Raw genomic sequence first — 22,202 nt, 5'->3', positions numbered from 1 at the left:
ATAAATTCCGAGGCCTCACTTAGAAACATGCTTGCTTGGAAATGTAGCTGCTGTGGCCTTACCCCCAGTGGACTCTTCATAAGTGGGCAGTTAAGAGTTACACTGGAGTTAAACTGGAGGGAAACTACATACCAAGTACCACTGCACAAAGCAGGATTTCACCCGCGCCGCACCCCTCCTGTGGAATTCCATGTTCGGTTCAGACTGTCTGCCTCATACGCAACTTTCAAAACTTCACTGAAAACCCACCTGTTCAGGGAAGCGTAAAACATTCCTTCCCAGTACTACCAGCCATCATAATCAAGCCATCCGAACAATCAACAGCTTCAACACATCATCGGAACCAGATCAACTCATCCCCATCCAAGCAGTCCTCTCCTATTGTCTCACTTCCCCCTCAACCACTGACTAGATTGTAAGCTTGCAAGAGCAGGGCCCTCCTCTCCTTTGCACCAGTTTGTTACTGTTCTACTGATTGTAACAGCACTGCGTAATCTGCCGGCGCTTTATAAATAAATGTAATGTACTAAGGGGCCCAAAGTGTGCCAAGAAAATGTCCCAGTACACCACCGCTATCTGTCTGAACCGTTGATACAAGGCAGGATGGATCCATGCTTTCATGTTGTTTACGCCAAAGTCTGACCATGCCATCTGAATGTCACAGCTGGAATTGAGACTCATCAGACCAGGCAATGTTCTCCCAGTCTTCCATTGTCCAATTTTGGTGAGCCTGTGCAAATTGTAGCCTCGGTTTCCTGTTCTTAGCTGACAGGAGTGGCACCCGAAGAGTGTGGTCTTCAGCTGCTGTAGCCCATCTGCGTCAAGGTTTGACGTGTTGTGCGTTCAGAAATGGTATTCTGCATACCTTGGTTGTAACCAGTGGTTATTTGCATTACTGTTGCCTTTCTGTCATCTCGAACCAGTCTGCCTGTAATAAAATATATATATATATAGGGCCAAACACAAACTTCAAATAATTGGAACACATATAAATGTATGTGCGTCAAAAATAGGCAGAGTCACTTAGATGCAAACAAAGGTAAAACATTTAATACGAACAAAAATAGAAGAAGAATATAAAAAGTAGATAACAAAAATAATACAAAACGAGTCTTACAAAACCTTGGAGAGGAATTTTAGTTCATGACATCTGTCCTATGCATTCCTGAGGATGGAGGGAGGGAGTGTTGGGACGTGAAGAGTACATGGATGGCAAGTACATCTCCCCTCTACCTCTCCTCCTATGCTTCTCCAAGGCCTTAACTTATATACACAGTTTGAATAATGATGTCAGTCTTGTCAGTCTATTGGTCTTCACCTAATTGGGTAAACATGCTCACTAAGATCTTTACACGTCGAGACCCTATTTTAGGTGGTGGCTGTACGCATACTGTAATGCCCTTTTAGAGTTACAACTATACCCTGCATTAGCAAGTTACTATCCTATCTATAGAATGCCTGTTCAGCAAATCCTTCATTCCATATTTTAAGGTCAAGGAAACCTTGAAGCCTATCATTGAACTATTGCCTATACCAATAATTATATATGGTCCATTTCTTAATTGAGGTTTATTAGAATCTTTTACAATTCCCCCTGATGATAGGATAATATCCTTATCATATATTTTCAAATACACACATTTACTCACCATTCGTATCACATTCGTATCACATTTATACTACAATCACATCACACTTTACCTGGGACCATATGATAATCATTAGCATGAGACACCCTTTTCTCTACATTTGTTATGGAATGAGAGGATTGTGCTCTTTTTATCATTTCCCTTAATATTCCATCTCCCTTATCTACTTCATACTTAACATGTTTATATATCTTACTTATTCTACACATAAGAAAACTTTGATAAACAATACATAATAAAACAAGTATAGCTATAATAACAATTGGATTTAACAATATATTACCAGCTGCGGATTTTACCGAAGATTGTGACCACATATTTACTGATTTTTTTAAATTTGACCACCAATTAACTCCAGACTTATCATTCCATTGATGTTGAATTTGTTCTAATTCACCTTGTTTATGTTGGAAAACAATTTCTGCATCTTTCAATTGTTGCTTTAACATGGCCAATAATCCCTTATCTTTCTTCATTTCCTCTGTCCATGTTTTCCAAGGAAAATGGTCTATCTGTGTCAGATTAAATTGCTGAGGTAGTGTTTTTAAACGCTCTGTGCCTATAGTGGAGACATTAAACTTTTTCCCATCTATCTCCAACTTTTTCAAATCACCTTCTATGCAATTTAATCCTCTGTGAAGAGTTTCATTATGCATACAATTTGAAAAGAATGCTCTGACCAATGACTCCTCCTTCATTACTTGAAAACAAACTTTCCCTATCTTTACTTGAGTCATTAATTCATGCATAGATGTAACACTTTCAATCCTGGCCTCACATGATGAATGATTGTGAAAACAAGAATGATAGACAACCTTTTCTTGCCCTGGAAGACATATTACTTTAGAAACAAAATGAAGACAAGCTGAAACATCTAATTGTTCCAGATTTTCCCCATCAAATACAAAATCTGTATACCTTAAATTATAATGAATCAATTGTGTGTCACTGACTGGAATTCCTAAAACTGTTACTGGTACCACTACTTGTTCAACTCCTGCCACTGGGATTAAAGATGTCCCAATACAAAAATCCTGATCACAACCCATCCATTTATTAATCCACAAATCAATATGACCCAGACCAAAACTATATTTGTCAGGTAAGCTTTTCAACAAACCCAAAGGTATAATACCACTCTGTAAAGCCTGTGCAATCATCTTTAGATTAGTGGAATATTCTATCTGTATTTCCAGGCATGCTCTTGACACTTGATTCTCCTCTTGACTCTCTATTAAGTCTAAAGTGGCATCCTGTAAGTGAGATACAGACGACCCAATCACAGTAGCAGAACTTAGAACCATTTTTTCCAATATTCCAATGATTTAACCCTTTTTGTACTTTTGCTCCCTGACTTCCAACATAACTCACGGATCCCAAATCGGATTTAAGAGTATTTATATCCATAGTATTAAGTAAGCTTCCTACCGAACCAACACCCCCCAAGATTCCCTCAATAATACCTCGTCTACTTCTTGCCATTCTCAATGGATTTTGTCCAAACCATTGAGCAAGACCTTTTTCCATGTTAGTAAGGTGTGACAAACATTGAGGAAACCAAGTGGATATTTTCCAATCAGTCATGTTAAAAGTCCAAACTAGGGTTACAAACGATCCATTCCTCAACAATGGCTTAGATTGAAAGTAATTAACCTGAAAAGGATTGGATGGTTTGAGTCTAGTACCAGTACACAAATTGTCTTCAGGGGACCAAACACTGACATTTGCTCTGTCACAGTGTTTGTAATCTCCTTTCAGTAATACACAACATTCATATATCCCAGAGTCTTTACGAGTTGGACTATCTATTCTAAGCATAAAATGTATACCATTCCAATGTACATCCCCCATTTGACCCTTATGAAGTATACGAGTTGGATTATTTGTAAAACTTCCTAAAGATGTTTTCCCTTTTGACCAAACGAGTGATGCTTCCTGGGGTAATAGTAACCTTGTCCCACATTGTAGTTCTATAGGTTTCAATTCCTCTTGGCTTTTCACACTATGGGGATTAACTCTAACTTCAGGTGCTATAGAATTAGTTACCGTAAACACAAAAGATACTTTGACCATAGCTATTTCTCTTTCCACCTGAAAGTTCCAAACCCTAGTCCAATCATCATCCCCTGCTGATATAGAAAGCAGTGAAGGATCCAAGATTTTACCATAAGACTGTTTTATGCCAAATCTCTGTCTTTGATCTTCCCATTTTCCCTGATGTTAACATCTCATTGGTAACATCACCTGTCCATTGTGCATGTTCTTCTCCCTTAATTGTTATAAACCACCACATGGACTCAGTAGGATGACATTCCCAAACACCTGTCTGATTATTATGGGTATAATTCCCCTGTGACTGTGTGAATTTGGCTTTTGGTCCTACTTTTGCATGAACCGTGATCTCTGAGGTATGCTCAAAAAATATAGTCAAACAAGGTTGATCTCTGGAGCCATAACCGAATCTAATTTGTCCAACAATGTCTTTTGATGTATCAATGTCTGATGTCAAGAGTCGATCCACTTGAACTTCTCTTATCTTATGTGATAACAATGTCTCCTGTGGTAAATCCTTTGTCGGATCATCAATTCCAATTGGCTTCTGGTATAGATCAAACAACACAGCAATCAAAAAACTCAGCACCAACAACCATGGAAGTAATATGTAGCACGCTATCTTGATGTCACGCTTCTTGTATTGCTGTTTCTTTGGAGGTTCTTTGTCCAATAGTAAACAGTTTTGTTCCTCCATTTTCTTGCAGAACTGTGTTCCTGCAAGAACAGAATTTAGTTAGAAACATATAATTTACACTGGTCAACATGTACCCACAGCTTCTGCTGCCTACGGGTATTTTTCACAGTCTTTTCTGTCCTTTGAACAAGGATCATAACTTGACCCATAGTGTCGATTATTTCAAACGGTCCTTCCCAATTACTTTCCCACGGTCCCGCCTTTCTAAAAGTCTTAATCATTACTGATGCTCCTTTCACAAATTTAGAAGAGTGAGGCGGTACCATACGCTGCATTCTAGACGCTGCGTGTGGAAGGATTGCTTTTAAATTATCCTGAAGTACCTGTAACCACTTAGTTCTTGCAATGGCATCTTTCTGTGGAGTAGACAAAAACGGTTCATGAGGAAAGATCAATGGCATTTTCCTTCCTGTCATTAATTCAAAAGGTGTATACTGGGTAGTTGAGGAGCTCGTTCCCCTAATACTCGTCAATACTAGAGGTACTGCATCAACCCAACTATTTCCTTTATCAAGTAACATTTTTGCAATTCTAGACTTAATCGTTCTGTTCATTCTTTCTACAATACCTGCGGACTGAGGATGGTATGGAACATGGAATTGTTGACGTACCCCCAGGATTGCGCAAACAGCCTGCATGACTTTGCCAGTAAAATGGCTCCTTCTGTCAGAAGCAATCATCCTTGGGATTCCCCAAGTACAACATGATTCCTTAATGCTTTTGCCGTAGACAAAGCATCATCATTCCTGACAGGCTACAATTCTACCCACTTATAAAATACATTTACCACAACCAATGCATACCTGAGACCTTGGTTACCTGAAGTAGGAGACCTATGTAGTCAATCTGCAGTATAGACCACGAACCATCTACAGGTGCAATTCTTAGAAGTGGAGACTTTTGTCCTTTAGGCCTGGGGTTTACTTGAGCACAAATGAGACATGACTGAACAACATTTTGTACAGAGTCCTCCATTTTGTCCCAATAAAACTTCTCTTTGAGAATTTCCAGCAACTTTTGCTGACCCACATGACCTAAACTTTCATGATTATAGCGGGTGAATTCCGTCTGCAAGTGTTTAGGCACAACTGGAAGTAAATTACCTTGCATTTCATAACAAATCACTCCATTTTCACAAACAAAAGGAGGTGTTATTTTATTCTTACATTCCACAATGAACGGATCTTTCATCTGTTCATCACTAAATGAAGGTAAATTTGCTTCCTTACTCTTTACTGGTAGTACTTCCAACGGTTCTAGTTCCATCACTATCTCTCCTATCAAAGCTGCTTCCTTGGCTAGAGAATCTGCTTTCTCATTTCCCAAAGCTAAATCACTAGTTCCTCTGCTATGGCCAGGTACTTTGACAATAGCATATCGGTTAGGATTTTTAGAAGCTAGCTCAAAGATAGTCTGCAATGTATCAACATGACTTAAGATTTTGTTAGATGAATCCACAAAACCTCGTTTTTTCCACACAGGTAAGTAGTCTGTTAGTGAACGTACAACATATGAACTATCACTATAGATTACCAAAGGATCATTATTTTCTTTCTCATTAATTTCCAATACTGTTTTAACAGCTTCAATTTCTGCTCTCTGTGCAGAAAAATGTCCTGGTAGTCTGTGCTGAATAGCTCGGCCTTTCTTTGGAAACCAAATGGCATATCCGGTATAATATTGTCCTTTCAAACAAAATCTAGAACCATCTACAAATACTGGTTCATCAGTTTCCTCTACTTCTTTTCTAAAAAGAGATGGAAAATCCCCCTGAAATGTCTCAACACACTCATGTGATTCACCCTCATATTGCATTAGTTGAGGGAGCACATTTTTAGCTTTATGATCCACTTCAATCTGTTTTGGAGATAAAGACAACAACCAATGTGCAAATCTTTGATGTGACACTCCTGGGATACTTTTTTCAAGAAGCAATTTCAAGGTGGAGTGAGGGGTCTGCAGAATTAGTTTGTTAAACCCAACAATATGTTCAGTCGCCTTGACTGCAAAGTGTACACCCACCAGATGTCTTGCACACGTTTCAAACCCTTTTTCCACAGGTGAAAGGAGTTTGGAAAAATAGCCAACTATTCTCCATTCCTTTCCCTGTAGCTGCAGTAAAACTGCCGAGACAGCCGTCTCCGAGGTATGAACTTGTAAAGCAAAAGGCTTAGATGGATACACAGTTGTCAAAGCTGGTGCTCTCTGTAAATCAAGTTTTAGTTGTTCAAACGCTTTCTGCTGCTCATCTCCCCATGGACCAAACAAATTGTCATCATCAGTACTTTTTAGTAAGTCATATAAGGGTTTAGCTTTTTCAGCAAAGCCCTCTATGAAGTCTCTAGAAAAATTTACAAGTCCCAGGAATTGTCTTAAAGCTTTGAAAGTTGTAGGTACAGGCAAAGCTGCTACTGTTGCTACTCTTTCCTGCAAAGGACGTCTCTGGCCTGGACTTATCAAAACTCCCAAGTACTGAACCTCTTGTTTCAGTAATTGGACCTTCCTTGGATTTAATTTCAATCCTGACTCGTACAACAGATCAAACAATTCTGCTAGCAAGGTGAGGTGTTCCTCTCTACTCTCTGTTGCCAACAAGATATCATCAACATACTGTAGAATACAATCTTGCCTTGAGAATTTTGATAATACTTTTGCCAATGCCTGATGAAACAGACTAGGTGACATGTGCGCCCCTTGTGGTAATCTGCAAAATACATATTGCTCATTCAGAAAAGTAAAAGCAAATTTGTATTGACAACTCCTTTCTATCTGAATACTAAAAAAACCATTACTAATATCCAGTACCGAAAAAAACTTTGCCTTAGCATTCAATCGAGACATGATGTCGGGGGTATCTGCTACAATTGGTGCCACATTTGGGGTACATTTATTAAACATACGCAGATCTAGAAGCATTCTATAAGAATTATCTGGTTTCTTAACTGCCCATAACGGATAGTTTGTCACCGAATTTGATTTGCGTATGACGCCTTGTTGAAGTAGTTCTTCAATAATTTTGGACAAAGGCTCAATTGAATCTGGAGGCAATCGGTACTGTTTCTGAGCTATGGGATCTGTTCCTTCCACTTTGACAACAACATCTTTCATCGTCCCTACCTCATTCTTAGATTGAGCCCATAACGAGGGATGTTTCTGCACAATTTCTACAAGAGTCAAGTCATTACAATCCATTTGTGGCCATACATGATTTGGGGATACCGCCTCAATTAAATTGATGACGGCCACTACACTGTAGTCACTTGGATCAATTACTACAGGCCCTTTAAGGTTATTACTTCTCCAAATCACTTGATTCCCTAAGTCAATGACCCAGCCTCGTTCTCTCATTACATCAGCCCCTAAGATATTTTCTGAGCTAGGACAATGCCAGATATCAATTTCAGTACACAAATAGCCAGGAATCTCAAACAAAACACCAGTAACCAAAGTTGCTGAAGTATTACCTTTACCACTAAAACCTACAATCGTGCAAACAGGTGAGTTAGATGTTATAGGTAAAGCTTGATTAGTCACACTTAATTGAGCTTCTGTATCAACCTTTGGTTAGTAGTATCAATTTATTCAGAATTAGTAGGATTAGTTTGTGGCTTGTGACAGTCATTCTGAGTTAATTCTAGCCGTTTGTCTGTCCATATCTCTCTCCAAGTTCTCTAATTGCTGAGCTAAAACAAAACAGTCGGGACAGCTGTTAAAGTCGTCAGTACTGTCATCAGGGTTAGATTCTGGTACAACTTTGTTAATCGTGCAAATACTTTGTCTAGGTTGTAAATCCTCCACAATCAATTCATTAAACGTTTTAAACATGCTTAGGACATTTTGCAGTTTCTTCTTAAGTTTATCAATACATAACAATTTCTTATCCAATTTCATATTCTCTAGCTCACATTGTTTGTACATACTAGCCCATAACTGTGCATTAGTAGGACAATTATCAAATTGAAAAGTTATTTTACTTTTGTTAGCATAAGTTTTTATAAAATCCATGACTTACCCTTCTTAATGAACTCTCCTTGAGTGGCTGTTGTATCACGCTGTATGGCTTTCTTGCGTCTGCCGTCAATAGCGTCTCTTAGCACTTGTTTTTCCAATAAAATCTGGAAGTCTGTATCCTCAAAGGTTCTTTTCTTAATTATCTCCCGACAGTTTGCAAAAAGTGTACAGATATATCTGCCCTTCCCCCTGAGCAAGCTGGAGGGCAAAGGTCAGGAAAAAATACGCAGGGCTGGCACGCCAGATATGTAATAAATTGTATATATATATAGGGCCAAACACAAACTTCAAATAATTGGAACACATATAAATGTATGTGCGTCAAAAATAGGCAGAGTCACTTAGATGCAAACAAAGGTAAAACATTTAATACGAACAAAAATAGAAGAAGAATATAAAAAGTAGATAACAAAAATAATACAAAACGAGTCTTACAAAACCTTGGAGAGGAATTTTAGTTCATGACATCTGTCCTATGCATTCCTGAGGATGGAGGGAGGGAGTGTTGGGACGTGAAGAGTACATGGATGGCAAGTACATCTCCCCTCTACCTCTCCTCCTATGCTTCTCCAAGGCCTTAACTTATATACACAGTTTGAATAATGATGTCAGTCTTGTCAGTCTATTGGTCTTCACCTAATTGGGTAAACATGCTCACTAAGATCTTTACACGTCGAGACCCTATTTTAGGTGGTGGCTGTACGCATACTGTAATGCCCTTTTAGAGTTACAACTATACCCTGCATTAGCAAGTTACTATCCTATCTATAGAATGCCTGTTCAGCAAATCCTTCATTCCATATTTTAAGGTCAAGGAAACCTTGAAGCCTATCATTGAACTATTGCCTATACCAATAATTATATATGGTCCATTTCTTAATTGAGGTTTATTAGAATCTTTTACACTGCCCATTCTCCTTTGACCTCTGACATCAACAAGGCATTTTCGTCCACACAACTGCCGCTCACTGGATATCTTCTCTTTTTCCATTCTCCGTAAACCCTAGAGATGTGCGTGAAAATGCCAGTAGATCAGCAGCTTCTGAAATACTCAGACCAGCCCATCTGGCACCAACAACCATGCCGCGTTCAAAGTCACTTAAGTCCCCGGTTTGAACTTCAGCAAGTTGTCTTGACCACGCTTACATGCCTAAGTGCATTGCTGCCATGTGATTGGCTGATTAACTATTTGTGTTAACAAGCAATTGAACAGGTGTACCTTATAAAGTGGCCAGTGAGTGTATATATGCAGTTCTTATCTAAATCATAAGGTTCCAAGTGGCAGAAAAAAATAAAACCACTAAGCTGGTCCACAGTGCTCCCTAATTTAACACATCAACACCGAAGATAGAGAGGACCTACTACAGCATACTCTGTCTGACCGACTGATATTGCTGGATTGCCCCCTTGTCATGCAGAGCCTGTGTTGGGCTAACACAGGGGTTTGGCAATGGAGGGGGTTAACCTGGCAAGGTGTATTTTATAGTCTACAGTTTGCCCTCTTAAGCCACACAGACTGACACCTTGTACATACCAAAGCCTTGCCATAATTTAATTCAGGTTCAGCCTCAATGACCACAGATGGTAACTCCCCTATGATATGGAATTTAGGGTGATGGTGTTCTATTCTGGGTTTGGGTCATCTTGAGGATACCTTTGTGTATATATGTTTTGTACATAAGCACTGTGACATTTGTCAGATTAAACTACATAATCAAGTTTCTGTCTCTGTGCTCTAACCAAACTCTACCTTCCGAGAAAGCCGGAACATAACACATTCATTGTTTTACTTAACCCCTTCGTGACAAAGGCTGATTTTACTTTTTGTACCCTTCGTGACAATGGCCTTTTTAACATTTCTGCGCTGCTTGTGTTTAGCTGTAGTTTTCTTCTTTCCCGTTTACTGAACCCACACACATTAGATATTGTTTTTTTCAGGACAAGAAGGGCTTTCTTTAGATGACATTGTTTTGATTGTATCATATTATTTACTACTAAAAAAAGTATAAAATATGGTGAAAAATTTAGAAAAAAATGACTGTTTCTAACTTTTAGTTGAAAAATCTTTTACTCATCTATAAAAGGTAATGAAAAAACCTGCTAAATGGATTCTACTATTTGTCCTGAGTTTAGAAATACCCAATGTTTTTATGTTTTTTTGCTTTTTTCTACCCATTATGGGGCAATAAGTACAGGTAGCGTTTTGCTATTTCAAAGCCATTTTTTCCAAATCTGGTAATTCTTCCCCCCATGTGCTATTTCGGGTATCTTTGAACCCGGCCAATGCAATTTACCCCATCAAATCATATATTTTTGAAAACTAGACAGCCCAGGGTATTCCAAATGCTAGTATTTTAACTATTTCCATGCACCATATCTACCACCAGTTTTTGTCAAACTTTGTGGTAGTCATTTTTTTGCATTTGTTTTTTCAGACACATTTTACTTCAGGTATGAATTAAAAGGTTCTCGTTTATGTCACTATCACAAAACACCCCAATATGTGTTCAGCAACATCTCCTGAGTACAGCGATACCTCACATGAATGATTTTGCCTGGCTGTTTGGGGGCAAAAGGGCCACATTTGGGGCATGCGCATTTTTCAATGTTGAACTTTGGCATTTGGGGATCCACTGCCTATGCCCTATTTGGTACATCTTTGAGTCGGGCCATTTCAGTGTGCCCAATAAACCCATATATTTTTGAAAACTAGACACCCCAGGGTATTTCAAATGCTAGTATTTTAACTCTTTCCATGCACCATATCTACCACCAGTCTTTGTCAAACTTTGTGGTAGTCATTTTTTTGCATTTGGTTTTCCACACACATTTTACTTCAGGTATGAATTAAAAAGTTCTCTTATATGTCACTATCACAAAACACCCCAATATGTGTTCAGCAACATCTCCTGAGTACAGCGATACCTCACATGAATGATTTTGCCTGGCCGTTTGGGGGCAAAAGGGCCACATTTGGGGCATGTGCATTTTTCAATGTTGAACTTTGGCATTTGGGGATCCACTGCCCATGCCCTATTTGGTACATCTTTGAGCCGGGCCATTTCAGTGTGCCCAACAAAACCATATATTTTTCAAAACTAGACACCACAGGGTATTTTAAATGCTGGTATTTTAACTCTTTGCATGCACACATTTTACCACCAGCATGTTTTCAAAGTTTGCAGTAGTATTTTTGTGTGTGTATTTTTCCCACACACACCTACTTTATGTATGAATTTACAGCTCCTGGTATATGCCGCTGTCACACGACACCCCATAATGTGTTCAGCAACATCTCCTGAGTGCAGTGATATCCCACATGCATGGGTGTGTCATTTTTGTGGGAACTAAAAGGCCACATTTGGTACGTGTGCATTTTTCTAATTGGAAATTAGGTGTGTGGCCATCCTTCCCCCGGTGTTAATTGGGACGTTGTTGAACCTGGCCAATTCAATTTACCCCATCAAATCATACCTTTTTTAAAAGTAGACACCCCACGGGCATTTAATATGCCAGTATTTTAACTCTTTCCATGCGAGAATTGTTTTAAGCTAATATGCTAATTTTAGGACTTGCTCACAAAAATATATTTTTTATATATATATTTTTTTTTTTTGTCTTTTAAAAAAAAAAAATTTTAACATTTTTTTTCAACTTGGAGGTTCCCCTGACATCAGTGGGAAATGATTTTTACATTTTACTAGTTTTTTACTATTTTTTTTCTAATTATTATAAATTTTATTTTATTTTTTAATTTATTTTTACTAATCACACTGTGATTAGAAAGCTGGCTTCCATTGACTTGCATGGTGAATGCAGTACCTGTATTCAACCTGCAAGTGGAGCCAAAGTTCTCTAGATGGTCTGGACCGTCTAGCGAACTTTTAAAATTTGTTGGTTCCTGTTACAGGGCAGCGGCCATCTTGCTTGATGGCGAAGATCATCGGCAGCTGTGGCTGTGACCGCTCTCCGGAGCGGTCACAGCCCATCGAAAGGTAAGTGTTTGGTGTCGCTGGATGCCTCCTGATCGAGGCATTCCAGCGACACCATTTAAGTTTAGGAGGCGATCGTCGATCGCCTCCTAAACGCTTTTAATACGGGCGTCCGCCGCCATACAAAGTATGGCGGATGTTGACGCCCCGTGGAGGGGCCAGAGATGGCCCCTTCGTTCCGATAGCGGCGTTGCTGAATGCCTCGAGGTCGAGGCATTCAGCAACGTTTTTTGGGTGCAGAAAGCGAAAACAGATCGCTTTCTGCACCCGTTTAAAGACGTGCCGGTCCTGGCACGTCAATTGTCGTAAAGCACATGCTTTTCCGTGTCGTGCCAGGACCGGCAATTGTCGTTAAGGGGTTAAATTGGGTTTTATACATTTTTGATCCGTTCAGTGTGGTACTGGGCGTTACCGAAGCATCCATGAACTGTAGTCAGCTTAAAAAATAACTTGGTGCTGGCAGCATATTACCAGTCTGGTGTTTTTGTGGCGTGTTTAAGGGTTAAGTGTGTGACCAAAGGGCTGGTATCGTTAACTTTTGCACACCCACACCCTATGTGTCCAGTTATCCGATAGCTAACCGTAACAGCCCTATGAAAAAAAATGAATAATGTAACCCAACGTGCATCACGGGATTGTTCACACGCAGCCAGCCAATTTAAGCTTTAAATTGCCTGTGTTGCGCATTGATTGAATGCCTTGTACACTCACTATTGGTGATCGGTTCATTGTAGGACTGTAACAACTAATCGATAAAATCAATAATGAAAATCGTTAACGATTTTCATTATCGATCAGTTGAATTGATTTTATCGAATATAAGATGAGGGTATTTTCATAGCAAATGATCTGAAAAATACCCTCATCTCATAATCTGACCTCAAATAGAGGTCGGACTATAAAACTAAAATCTAGATCCCCCACATCACTGCAGGGGACCTGGATCCTCTTCCCTGGCAGCCGGTGAACGTCTGTGCGATGCACGCAGACAACCTCCATTCTGCCCTCCACTTCCGCCAGAGCTTCTATGATGGAGCACCGGCGTGCTGAGGGGGCGGAAACAGTTATGCTTTTTTATATTAATGTGATTTATTAGTAATATCATTTATGTACCCACACGCCGCTGGTTTTCCTACAAGGAACAGACATACCACTAGGCTGTCCCTGCTTATCCACAGTTGAAGAAGCCAGATATTCAATTGGCCCACAAGGGATTCCATTCTTAAATAATCTGGTATTAGTGCTAGTATTAAAAAAAAAAAAAAAAAAAAAAAAAATCTTCTACGCTTTAGGTTACCCCTGTTGAACAAAGACCAAATTTATTTTCGGTAGCGCCTACGGATTAGACATACCCAACATTAGGGCTGAAACAACTAATCGATAAAATCAATAATAATTGCTGCCCCTCTGAACAAATGAACCCTGAAACTGGGGTCAATCCAGGCCAGACCCAAAAGCCAGCACACCCATCTAGCGATGGTAGGAGAAGATACCAGACAAAAGGGAGAAACACACAAGAGAAGCAGCTGAAGGGAACCCCTCGGACGATGGGAGTCCGTGGACAGAAGATACTGCTGAGAGAAGCGAGCCACACACAAAAGCGGCTGCTCTGGAAAGTATGGGTAGGAGACAGCCGAAGAAAATGATTTGGTGCGACATGAAAGCAAGAAAACCACCCTCTGCGGAGAGAAAGAAATGACATCAGCATCGAAAGCCTGGACATCGGAAATGCGGCAGAAGCAAACTAAAGCCAGAAGCAAAGCAAGTTTTGCCGAAAGCTGTTTAAGAGATTAAGTATGGTTAGGCCAGGATTTCAGAAAATCCAATACCTTCTGGATGTCCCAGAGAGACTAATACCTAGGACCCAGGTGACGAGATAACTGGTCCCTGCGCAAAAGACAGCAGACCAGAGGATGCCTACTTAGGGAAGCACCCGAGAATGAGAAGCTGAGATGGGCAGAGGGAGCCAGAGGGGTGTGATGAGCACAGATCCGATCATCCAAAGCGCCTGAGGAATCAGAGCGAAGGGGGGGAAAGCGTAAGCTCCGGATGGAGGCCAGGTCTGTAGGAAGGCGTGCGCTGCGGCGCAGTCAGGATCTAGAAGCCAGGCTAAGAAAGTTGCCAGTTGAGTATTCAGTCTGGATGCAAAGAGATCAGTCCAGCTTCCAATCACTGGCATTGAGTGACAGGAAAACCGGTCTGCCACCCTGTTATCGGAGCCCGTAAGATATTCTGCTTTCAATGTGATGTGGTTGGCCAGGCAGAAATCGTAGATGACTGTGTGCCCACCATACGGTTGATGTACTGGACCGCCGAGAGGTTGCCAATCCAAAGGACAAGGCAAAAGTTGGAGCAATCTGCGGCCAAGCTCCGAACGGCAAAGGAGCCCGCAATCAGTTCCAGACAACTGATGTGCAATTGTATCTCCTCCACTGACCATCGACCACCGGTCACTACGAAAGGTCCTGACACCCCACAACAGTAAAAGCTGGCGTCATATTCCAGGACTAAGTCGGGAAGGGAGATGAAGATAGCTCGACCACTCCATGCCTCCATGTATTGTAGCCACCCCATGAGCTTTAGCCCCACCTCCGTCGAGAGGGTGATCTGATCATAGGATGGAAACCTGCAAAGGTGGGTCGCTAAAGAGCTCAGTAGTGGAGCGGAGCAGGGACGATTGCTTGGATGGACAAGGAGAGAAGGCCCACAATGTGAGCTACAATCCGAAGTGGAATCGTCTTGGAGCATAGTACCCTGCAGATCTCCTGGGTCTGAAAGAAACCCATGACAGATTTCATCAGCTTGGTAAAGCACCAAGGGGCCTAGCTGGGTCCAAAGGGAAGGCAGGTGAATGGCCAAAGCTCCTTGTGCCAGAAGAATTGAAGAATCCGGCGGTGATCCTGGTAGACAGGGACTGTGAGATAGGCGTCCAGTGACAAAGATGTTGAGGCTTCTGAGATTTATAACAGGTCGAGATTTCCCCAACTTCTTTCGAACCAGGAAGATGATGTTGACGAAGTGAGGAGGACCCATGACGTGGGCATGTTGAATAGAAAAATCTATGAGGAAGCCCTGAACCGAACATAAGGGACCAATTGTGGGGAAAAGAGAGAGAGCCTGCTCGCAACCTGAAGGGGAGAAGATTTGAAAACGGGTAACTTATGGGTTTGTGGTCTTTCTTATGCAGGACCGGTGGCTCCTCATCTGGGTGAACCTCTGGCGGAGGGAATTTTGACAAAGCCTGGAAGTGGTAGCCTCTCGTGGCTGAATGGGAGCCTCTGGTGGCTGAAAAGCTGGTGCTCCAGCTCCTTAGATATCCAGCCCTGCCAGAAAAACGCTGTCTGGAAGAAAAAGCTTACCTCATGGAGGATTGGGCCTTTGTGAAGGAGGTGAACATGTTCACGTGCTTATTTTGCTCCTTTATGAAAGCATCCCAGAAAAGGAGACCGTCGGTAGCTGGACCCATCTCCTTGCTCCCAAGATTCATAAGGCAAGGGTCTTGGCACATGAGAGCAGCCTGGCATTGCTCGGTTCAGTTAGTTAGCGTTACCCAGTATGATGCTGCAACGCTGAATCCATTACCTGGCAGGGGAGGCGTCCATCTGGGGTATCAGACATGATCGCTTGTTTGGCTATCAGGATCAACTGGGGCAATGGGCTAGCAATGTCTAGTAGCTTATCCTGGGCTCTTTTTGATACCACCTGGGGTCCCTGCAGGTTTTGGACATATGTCGCCATCGTGGGGTCAAACTTGGGGGTCTGAAGAACTTGTGTGGCAGCTTAGGACCTGGGCTTTCTGCCCGAAGTTTGTTCCGGACCATCTCCTCCACTGGTTCCTGGATCCATTTCACCAGGGAGTTTGAGATCTGGTCAGGTGGAGTAAAACCGGCCGAGCGTGGATGTCTTATATTCTCAGGGTCAAAATAGGGTCCACGGCATTGAGGGCACCAGAATACTCTGGTATTGGAGTATCTCCGGATGGAGTCATCAGATAGGAGCCTATAGCCTGGGTGTCCAAGGCCATCTCGCCCATTAAGAAATTCCGGATTGTCCGAATCTTGGTTGGAGTCAGGAGAATCGTCTCGCCACTCATCTAGGAGTGCATTGTAGGCACCTGGAGCATCGTCTTCCGCAGATGAGGAGCCATGGATATCCCCACTGAGCTCTGGGCCGGAGCCAACGAGAGTGCGTGTCATACTTTGCTTCCCTTTAGAGGTGCAAACAATGCCCTTACGCTGGCGTTTGCTGACTAAGCCCTCTGGATCAATATCTGAATAGGGAGTGTCATCCCGAAGAGCCCTGGGAGGCCGACGGGGATGGGAAAGTGATGCTAGGGCTTGTTGGAAGGGCAAATCAAAGGAGGCGCTGGCTACGTAGAGCCATGATGACAGGTCTGCCGCTGAAGGCGTGTGTCTATCTTCTGTCATAGTATGGAGTATGAGCAGAAAACATTTGAAGATGGCACCAGAGATCTGTGAGAGATCAGCAATGAATGTGCAAGGTACAGTATATAAAACCACAAGGTGGCGATAGAGGCTACTAGTATAGTAATAAGGTCCCAGATGTAGTAAAAGTATCACCCAGATGGGACAGGGACCAATCTTAAGGGAGGCCCACATCTGGTAGGCCTCCCTTAATCACCCTGTATAGCAATATGTCCTTTTTAGTATGAAACAGGGGACCAGGTGAGAAAATGTGCCAGCAAGCACCAAATATGTCAAAAGAAACTTAATATATTGTTTAAATAATCTAAAAAACTGAAAGAGGCAAGATTCATTAAAACAAGAATTAGGCCTAGAGAGACCACCTAGAAACTGTAAGAAACAAGGGAAAAACAGCCTGAAACTACTGCAAAAAAGCAAAAACTGAACAGCAATAGAAAACGAAAGTGAAAGTAAAAGCGCAATTGCTTGAGAGAGAGAGAGGGCAGAGAAGCGGAACGTGGAGAGGAAGGAAAGCAGCTCATTCCTACAGACAGGTAATGGAAAACCTGTTCAAGAGAGAAAAAATTAAAGGAAAAATAAAGGGTGGAGACCCACAAGAAGAGGGTTTAGGGCCTAAAGAGAGGGCCCTAAAAACAGAGTCTCTGCAGGGAGCAGAGATAGGGAACAAATAGAGGTGATGTAATTTCAATAATACCGTATTTGCTCGATTATAAGACGAGGTTTTTTTCAGAGCATTATACCCCTCGTCTTCTAATAGGGGTCGTCTTCTAATCAGACCTCAAATAGAGGTCTGATTATGAGACTAAGATCCAGATCCCCCGCACCGCTGCAGGGGACCTGGATCCTCCTGTCTCCCCCCCACACACACACACACACTTACCGTTGCTTCCTGCTGTATTGCCGGGGCAGCGGGTTGATGTCTACGCGATGCGCGTAGACAACGTCCGCTGCATCCGGAAGGAGGTGTGGCTAGCAGCGGGGGTTGTCTGCGTCCGTCGCAGATACCTTCCCCGACTGTCAGAGATCAGAGTTCCCCGCACCGGTGTGGGGAACTCTGATCTCTGACAGCCGGGGAAGGTATGCGCGACGGACACTGACAAACCCCCGCTGCCAACTCCACCTCCTTCCGGCTGCAGCGGAAGGAGACGTCAACTCGCTGCCCCGGCAATACAGCAGAAAATTGGAAGCACCGGTAAGTGTGCGTGCGTGCGTGCGTGCGTGCGTGTGCGTGCGTGCGTGCGTGAAATGGGGGCATAGGGCATTTCTGGAATGCCTTATACCCCTATATGCCACTCTGGCACTTATGGGGTTAAAAGGCATATTATGGGGCAGAGTGGCATATAGGGAGGTATAAGGCATTTCTGGAGGCAGAGTGCTCTATACAATTCCTTTTAACTCCCTTAATGCCACTCTGCCTCCTGGAATGCCTTATACCTCCCTATATGCCCCATAATATTCATTTTAACCCCCTAAATGCCAGAATGGGATATAGGGTTATAAGGCATTTCTGGAGGCAGAGTGGCACATAGGGGGTCAAAAGGCATACCATGGGGCACAGTGGCATATAGAGGGTTAAAAGGCATATCATGGGCCACAGTGCCATATTGGTGTGGCAAGCCTGGGGGCAGATGTATGTAACTGGGGGACAGGTTGGAAAATACAAGGAAATAAAAACAAAAAAAAATATTTTTCTCAATCATAGCTTTTATTTAAAAAAAATAGTTTACGTGAATTAACATTTACTGGTAAAACTTTTTCCTTTAGGGTCGTCTTATATTCAGGCTTTTTCTTTTTTTTCCAAAGTTAATATTCAGATTTTGGGGGTCGTCTTATAATCGAGCAAATATGGTAATATCCGCAATAAAGATAACGAAAGTTAATAATAGAAACAATCAATATAGGAAAATTGAATGGATAGCTGATCTGACCTGTTGGTGGTAGCAGCAAAGATAAGGAGGAGGAGTGGCTGTCTTCAGGCTTTATAGTCCCTGTTTTATGTTGATTGGTTATATATTTTGATTTTCATGCTTGTCACTTTGTTGCTATTGGTGGTAGAGTAAAGATGTTATGCAAATTATGAAGCCTCCTGTCTTGCTATAAGTTTAGAAAGAAAAAAAGAATAACAGTACAGATTCATAAGTAATATGTATTTTTGGAGAATATAATAAGTGAATATTATATTCTACTTCTGATATACCCATTCAATCAATAGGTAATTTCCATGCTACTACTTAACAGCACATTTTCTTTAATTTATACGGGTTAATAGTGATGTGCATTCATTATAATCGGATAACTTGTTTAATTGTTGAATTATTTTAATTTGTAATTACTAAATACATATTGTCCTGATCAGGGGCCTCCAACATGCGGCCCGCGGGCCGCATGACCTCAAGGGGCAGCCCGCGTAAGATCGGCAGCCAGGCCAACACCTCGAGCCCTGCTACTTACCTGTGGGAGGGTCTTTTGTACTGCACAGAGGAAGCGGAACCCAGCAGAGTTCACGTGACATCACATGACTCTTCTCCAGTCCTGCTTCCTCTGTGCAGTATCAGAGAACGCAGAGGGAGGCCGCGCCCCCTGCTGAAGTCTGTGAGCAGCATCGAGGAGCTGCAGTGCAGGTAAGGGGGTGAGGAGGGTGTTGGAATGAGTATGCGTGATTGAGGGAATGAATCTGTGAATGATAGCAGTGTGTGTGTGTGTGTGATAGCATGGATGTGTGAGTGCTGGAACCTAGGCATGATGGGACTGTGACTGCTGTTAGCAATCACACTCCTATCATGCCAAGTCAGCCAGTACATGCTGAAACCTAGCTAGCTGCCCCCCTTGTGTATTGATGCTGCCAGCAATATGGGGTCTGCACATCACTTACAGCCACCCTGTACCAGCATGTACTGGCTGACTTGGCATGATAGGAGTGTGATTGCTAACAGCAGTCACAGTCCCATCATGCCTAGGTACCAGCATTTACTGGTTGCCTGGGTATGATAGGCGTGTGATTGCTGTTAGCAATCACACTCTTATCATGCCAAGTCATATTGCTAATTTTTTTTGTCCAATTGTGGTGTGTTTACCTACTTTTATTATTATTTTTAAAGGTGAGGGGGTCATTTTCAATTTTGGCTAAGTGAACCGTGAATGTTTTGGTCCAGAATTTTCATTTCGGTGTATCCCTAGGATAAATAGAACTATTTCATTTTTACTTATCCAGAATCCTGAATTTGTAGTCACAAAACTTTCTAGGCCCAGAAATCAGTGAGAGGAAAAGTAAAGGTTTTGTGTTATTTACTTTATTTTAGTCTGCATATTTTATTAAAGGACAATTTTTCTCACAGTGAAAAATGAGTGCAGCCCGCGCACGTATACAATTCTGATGAAGTGGCCCACTGCAGAAAAAACTTGGACGCCCCTGTCCTAGATGAAGCAAGCTTTATCTATAGGCAGATAAACATCTTGTTCTATGTTTGTGAAAAATTACTATAACAAGATTAACACTGATGAATATATACCTTTTTTAAATAATATATAAATAGCACTTCTTGGTAAATTGGTGAATAGCTGTTGGAGATCGTGAAGTGGGTTTTCTGGTTCTAGTCTAGTTTCTCTCTAAGGTGTGGACTGGCACTGACCAAGGAAGCCCCCCTCTCCTTGTTTTGCTATTCCCATCTGCTTTTTTCATTTGCCATACAGACAGTACTTGTTTTAAAATATAAATTTATTCTATTTGTATTTATTTAAGAATATGTATGAATAAATATTTTATACCAACATATTTTTAATACATGAGATTTCTTCTTGTAAACTAAAATTTTTACTTTTTGAACCACTTAGGTACCCCAATGTGGTAATCTTGACCACATCGAACATCACTGAGAAAATAGATGCCGCTTTTGTAGACAGAGCCGATCTTAAGCTTTATATAGGACTGCCATCTTCTGCTGCTATATTCAACATTTACCTGTCCTGTATAGAAGAACTTATGAAGGTAAAGTAAAAAAAAAAATAGGGTTTTTATTATGTTGTGATAAAGTATTAGCAGTTGTTACAGTACTTAAAGATCCAGGGTAAACCTTGGATGTTTTTAATGTCTTTGTGGTGTAATTTACTGTATTTATATTTTTGGAAGCTCTTAGTCACTGAGTTCACCCTTCAAAACACAGGGGGGAGGACATTGTCTCCATTGGTTGTCTGATAACTGTGCATGTGATTGGCTCAAGGAGCAATCACATGCATGGAATTAGTTGAAATAGGCTTTTGCTGATCGGCCTGGGTCTGAAGTAGCACTGTTTTCCCTTGCGATTAATGAGCTCTGTAGTTTATAGCATTTGCTTTCCCAAATAATGAATGTAATCATCATCATCTAGTGTTAAGTGCTAGCTTCATATGACCGGTATAGTCATTGTTTATCCTTAAGAGCTAAATAAAGCCATTGGGGGCCCAAAACATTCACTCCAAATAACTCACCTGAATAAACTGTCTTGTGCTCACTATGCATACATCGCCAATTAAATAGTGTGCCACAAAATTAGCCTAGCATTATCTATATTATCTAATTCATATAGGATGGAGATATGGGTGGGAAGATGTGTAATATATGGCATGCATTTGTGCTCAAACGTTTGCATATTGGAGAATTGGTAATATACACTCACTGGCCACTTTTAGGTAGACCTTGCTAGTACCGCGTTGGATGCCCTTTTGCCTTCCGAACTGCCTTCATTCTTCATAGCATACTTTACACAAGGTGCTGGAAACATTCCTTAGAGATTTTGGTCCATATGGACTGTGACGGAGTGTGTGACGGAACTTTCCATCACTCGAGCCCCTGGAGTGGACTGAAAGCAAGCATGCTACCCACAGATTATGGACCTGGTCTCCCTGCCCTGGTGAGTGGGACTGTTGTCCTCGCCTGGGACCCGAAATCCCCAGTTTTCAAGTGCACCCCACTGGTTAGTGGGACAGGTGCCTCTTGCCAGCTCCCCTGTATTCATAACTCTAGGAGTGATGGAGCTGTGCTCCCTGACTGAACTGGTTGCAGACCCGGTTGGGGTCTGACCCCAGTTCAGTCTTCTTTTTAACCCCTTAACATCCAATGACGTGCCTGGCACGTCATTTCATTAAACAAGCTCAGAAAGTGATCTGTGATCGCTCTCTTCACATAAATTGTGTTGCTGTAATGCCTCGATGTCGAGGCATTCTGCAATACCTCCCCAGGGCGTCAACATCCACCATGCACTGTATGGCGGCAGATGCCTGTTTTAGAAGAGTTTAGGAGGCGATCAACTATTGCCTTCTAAACTTTAGTGGTGTTGCTGAAATGCCTCGATAGCGAGGCATTCAGCGACACCAAACAGCC

The 22,202-nt window shown here is 41.8% G+C and overlaps 1 protein-coding gene across 1 annotated transcript in view; it reads left to right on the top strand.

Moving 5' to 3' along the window:
* Positions 1-22,202, top strand: part of LOC149274086 (pachytene checkpoint protein 2 homolog) — a gene marked incomplete at its 5' end in the record, with an annotated part of 100,480 nt that overhangs the window by 40,439 nt on the left and 37,839 nt on the right. Inside the window, one exon of the mRNA XM_089505850.1 lies at positions 20,678-20,831. Coding sequence (XP_089361976.1) covers positions 20,678-20,831 — 154 coding nt within the window. The remainder of the gene's footprint in view (positions 1-20,677; positions 20,832-22,202) is intronic.

The sequence above is a fragment of the Sceloporus occidentalis genome, unplaced genomic scaffold (genome assembly GCF_023333645.1).
Source record: "Sceloporus occidentalis isolate IW3139 unplaced genomic scaffold, rSceOcc1.0.p SCAF_348, whole genome shotgun sequence".
In the NCBI taxonomy this organism is placed as follows: domain Eukaryota; kingdom Metazoa; phylum Chordata; class Lepidosauria; order Squamata; family Phrynosomatidae; genus Sceloporus; species Sceloporus occidentalis.
The sequence above is the reverse complement of the archived record's forward strand: the minus strand, read 5'-3'. Positions and strand labels throughout refer to the sequence as shown.